The sequence below is a fragment of the Cicer arietinum genome, chromosome 1, assembly GCF_000331145.2.
Source record: "Cicer arietinum cultivar CDC Frontier isolate Library 1 chromosome 1, Cicar.CDCFrontier_v2.0, whole genome shotgun sequence".
NCBI classification, from domain to species: Eukaryota; Viridiplantae; Streptophyta; class Magnoliopsida; order Fabales; family Fabaceae; genus Cicer; species Cicer arietinum.
In genome coordinates, this window is record NC_021160.2 from 14406922 (window position 1) to 14410999 (window position 4078).

At 34.5% G+C, this 4078-nt stretch overlaps 1 protein-coding gene across 1 annotated transcript; it reads right to left on the minus strand.

The window, feature by feature from the left end:
- Positions 1 to 274: 274 nt before the first annotated feature.
- On the minus strand, positions 275 to 1378 carry LOC113787655 (uncharacterized). The gene is made up of 2 exons (XM_027336607.1): positions 913 to 1378; positions 275 to 807 (listed from the first exon to the last, which is right to left on the minus strand). Exons 1-2 carry the CDS (start codon positions 1376 to 1378, stop codon positions 275 to 277), a joined length of 999 nt encoding a protein of 332 aa, XP_027192408.1.
- Between the last annotated feature and the right edge of the window lie 2700 nt (positions 1379 to 4078).

Here is a 4078-nt window from a genome sequence, read left to right on the forward strand (position 1 = left end):
GCAGCGTTTGGACAATGTTTCCTAGTATGACCAGATACCCTACATAATCCACATTTTTGGGGTACTCTTTCTATAGTATCCATTTCTGTTCTAATGCGTTTGCTCTTTGGCCGACCTTTCTTGACTCTCCGCATTAGTGGATTGTGACACAACTTAATACCTTCATATTGTGGCCAATATCCTTTATTTGGTCTGGGTGGGAAGGCTTCGTCGTAGACTTTTAATATCGTTTCCTCCTTGTACACATTAGGTATAAGGCTCCAATAATCATATTTTATGCTAAACATGTTGCTATGACATGTGAACAATGCATATGTTTAGCTTGATATTTTCCACAATCACACCACTTGTTAGGAAGGTTTACACTGAAGTGACCAATTGGCCGTCCTTCCCTTGGAACTACTGTCTCGTGGACCATGAAAGTATGGTTGCTCCGATCAAAACTATCAACTCTATGACAATTGGATTTACTTATTTCCAATTTCATAAATTTTATGCAAGTTTTTGTGTATACTTGACTAGAAGCTAAAATTGACGTGTGTCGTTTTCCCATGGTTGGAAACAGTGTCCCTGTTTTAAAATAAGTTGATTGGACCAAAGCAGTGATGGGAAAGTTGTGTGTGCCTTTTAATACTCTATTAATCGACTCCACAAGGTTGGTTGTCATCTGACCCCAACGACTACCTCCATCGAATGCTTGATTCCAATCTTGTTGAGGTATGTTGTCTAACCATTTCAAAGCCTCCAGGTTTACTATGCCAATTTCTCTATGGTAGTATCGATATGTAGGATCATTGATCGAGTAACCTGTATTGAAATAGTAGACAAAAAATTATTACACTAATTATATAAATTAGGAGTGAAATTATTAAAAATTACACTAATTATGAAAATTAATAACGAAATTATTACCCATAGAAACAACTTTTTTCTTTAAAGCATTGTCCTTAAATTCCCTTGTAAAATTTTGTGAAATATGTCGGACGCATAACATATGCTTTGACGGAGGATCTTGCCACCCATTATTCGGATCGTTGTAAGCACTCTTAATCGATTCGTGTCTATCTGAAATCATACAAATGTTGGATTGTGGAGTGACGTATTTTCTCAAATTTCTCAAAAAGAAACTCCAATCTTCTTTTGTCTCACCTTCTACAAGAGCATAAGCAATAGGAATTACATTGTCGTCCCCATCTTGTGCAACTGCTACCAATAGAGTTTTCTTGTACTTACCGTACAACCAAGTCCCATCAACTTGTACTATCGGTTTGCAGAATTTAAACGCATATATGCACGAAACGAAAGCCCAAAATAGCCTATGAAAGATCTTTATCCCATTTATCAAACTATTTTCTTGATAAGCTGGGATAGTTTCCATTTCAATTTTGGTTCCTAGAGCAAATGTTTGCATAACCAACAACCATTGTAGGAGTTGATTGTAGATCCACTTTCACAACTTGCATTATGCTTGCACATATCATGTTAGAATCAATTTTCGTATGATCTTGTGACAATGCAGAATTTGTGCATGTATGAGGCACATTCAATTTACCAATCACCCACAATTCACTCTTTTTGCGTTTTGAAGCTCTGCATCTAAACAAACAATTTGGACTTGAACAACAAATAACATACCTTTCTAAATCTGATTTTTGTACCATAAAATTCAGTGATTGTTTTAGATGGTAACGTTTGATAGCATGTACACATTCATCTTTGTTTTGAAACTTCATTCCAACTTCAAGAGTTCCATCTACTGCTGGGACTTCGTTAATGAACAAGTGATTAAATTCACTTGAACGCTCTTGAGTATCTAAATTGATGCTCTTCAGGTGAGGTGGTGAATTCAAGTCAGGTAGGAAATGTTGATCTTCTGCTTCCGTATCATCAATGTCATCGTCAAAATTACCAGATGGTTCATCGAAATATGTTTCATCCTCTTCACTTGAATCACTTAGGGGAATACCGCATTGTAGACTTGTTGAAGTAGATTGACGTTGAAGTTGATAACTTTGCGGGTGAGTTTGTTCTAATTGGGTAGAGTATGGTTCATAGTATTGTGATGGTTCATAGTGTTGTGATGGTTCATAGTGTTGTGCTGGAGAATAGTGTTGTGATGGTTCATAGTGTTGTGATGGAGAATATAAGTTGGGTTGATAATGTATGTTTGAGCCCGATGGTTGATCAATGTTTGTTGATGGAGGACAAGACTCAAAGGTAACATATAACTCGATGGTGCCGAGTTGTGACCAATGTGCATACACATCAAACATCAACTCAACATCTTCGTCGATGCAAACTTTCATCAGTTCAAAACTTGTTGTATTTTCATCGAATAACACAAGGTGTCGATAAACTATATCAGTTATCGTGACTCTGTCATCAAGCTGTAACTTTTTTCTAATGACATTCTTTAGACGAGCAAGGTTGCTTCCCGAATGTACTTTGAACGCTTTTTTATAATCAATTACGAATATTTTACCTTCAACTCCATGGGTTGATAATGTATGTTTGAGCCCGATGGTTGATCAATGTTTGTTGATGGAGGACAAGACTCAAAGGTAACATATAACTCGATGGTGCCGAGTTGTGACCAATGTGCATACACATCAAACATCAACTCAACATCTTCGTCGATGCAAACTTTCATCAGTTCAAAACTTGTTGTATTTTCATCGAATAACACAAGGTGTCGATAAACTATATCAGTTATCGTGACTCTGTCATCAAGCTGTAACTTTTTTCTAATGACATTCTTTAGACGAGCAAGGTTGCTTCCCGAATGTACTTTGAACGCTTTTTTATAATCAATTACGAATATTTTACCTTCAACTCCATCAACAATTGTACTATTGTAATAAACGATACAAATTACTTGTTGAGTAGCCATGAGATAGTAGGTGTGGTGAGATATTGTTGAAAAGATATAGTGAGATAGTAGGTTTGGTGATATATTGTTGAAAAGATATAGTGAGATAGTAGGTATGGTGAGATTGTGTTGAAAAGATATAGTGAGATAGTAGGTGTGGTGAGATTGTGTAAGTTTGTTTTCTATTTATAGAAGGTATAAGGTGTTTGAAATTTTAATAAAATGTTTTCATTGGTTGAAAACAATTCACAAGGATTGGATCATCCACATCTGTCGATAATTTTTAATCAACGGACGAGATTGAAATTTTAATGACGACTACATGTTTTTGATGACGACAAGACCACCAACTATGGACAATGCAGCAAGATAAAAAAGAAGATCAAACTATCTTCAATAAGCTTCAAAATCCAAATAATAAATGATTAAATGTAAAGGTATATGATACAAATCAATAGTTCAAATACATGAGAACAATTCATATTTACATATGCATTTAACATATTTTCGAAAATCAAAAACAACATTAACAAATCATTTAAAATCATATTTTTGACAATTTGCATAAGTGTATTCGAATACACCGTGTTGTATTCGAATACAACTTAAGTCAGAGGCAAAACTTTAAATGTTGTATTGGACTACACCCATCTGTAGTCGAATACAAGCTAAGTTAGTGGCCAAAAATCCTTTGTGTGTATTTGACTACACCCATATGTAGTCGAATACAAGTTAAGTCAGAGGTTAAAATACACTAATCTGTATTCGACTACACTAATGTGTATTCGAATTCAAGATGTAAAATTTGAATTTTTTAAACATTACAAAGACGTGTATTCGAATACACATATACTGTATTCGAATACACCTGGAAACATTACAATTTTTCAGATTTGGGATGCCTTTAGAACATTGTAATTTTTCATCAAACCTCTTGGATCAATGGCCACGAATCTGAAAGGATGTTTTATGGAGTATAAATACCCCATAACTTCAGATAAAAAATCAACAATCCTTGAATAAATTCATTAAACAACTTTGAACAAAATTCTGATTTTTCTAAGTACGTGCATTAGATTTTCATATCATTCTAAAAGTTCTCAAGTACTTGAATTGCTATTGAGTTGTTTATCAATATACCACATCTTAGATTTATTCAAACCTTATTGTATCATTTGTACAAGATAGCTTAATCTAAGATAGTAGTGT

Coding starts and splice junctions, on each gene's coding strand:
- LOC113787655 (XM_027336607.1), bottom strand. CDS start 1,378: ATGGAAACTATCCCAGCTTATCAAGAAAATAGTTTGATAAATGGGATA. Junction 808..912: donor GAAAAAAGTTGTTTCTATGG/GTAATAATTTCG, acceptor ATTTCAATACAG/GTTACTCGATCAATGATCCT.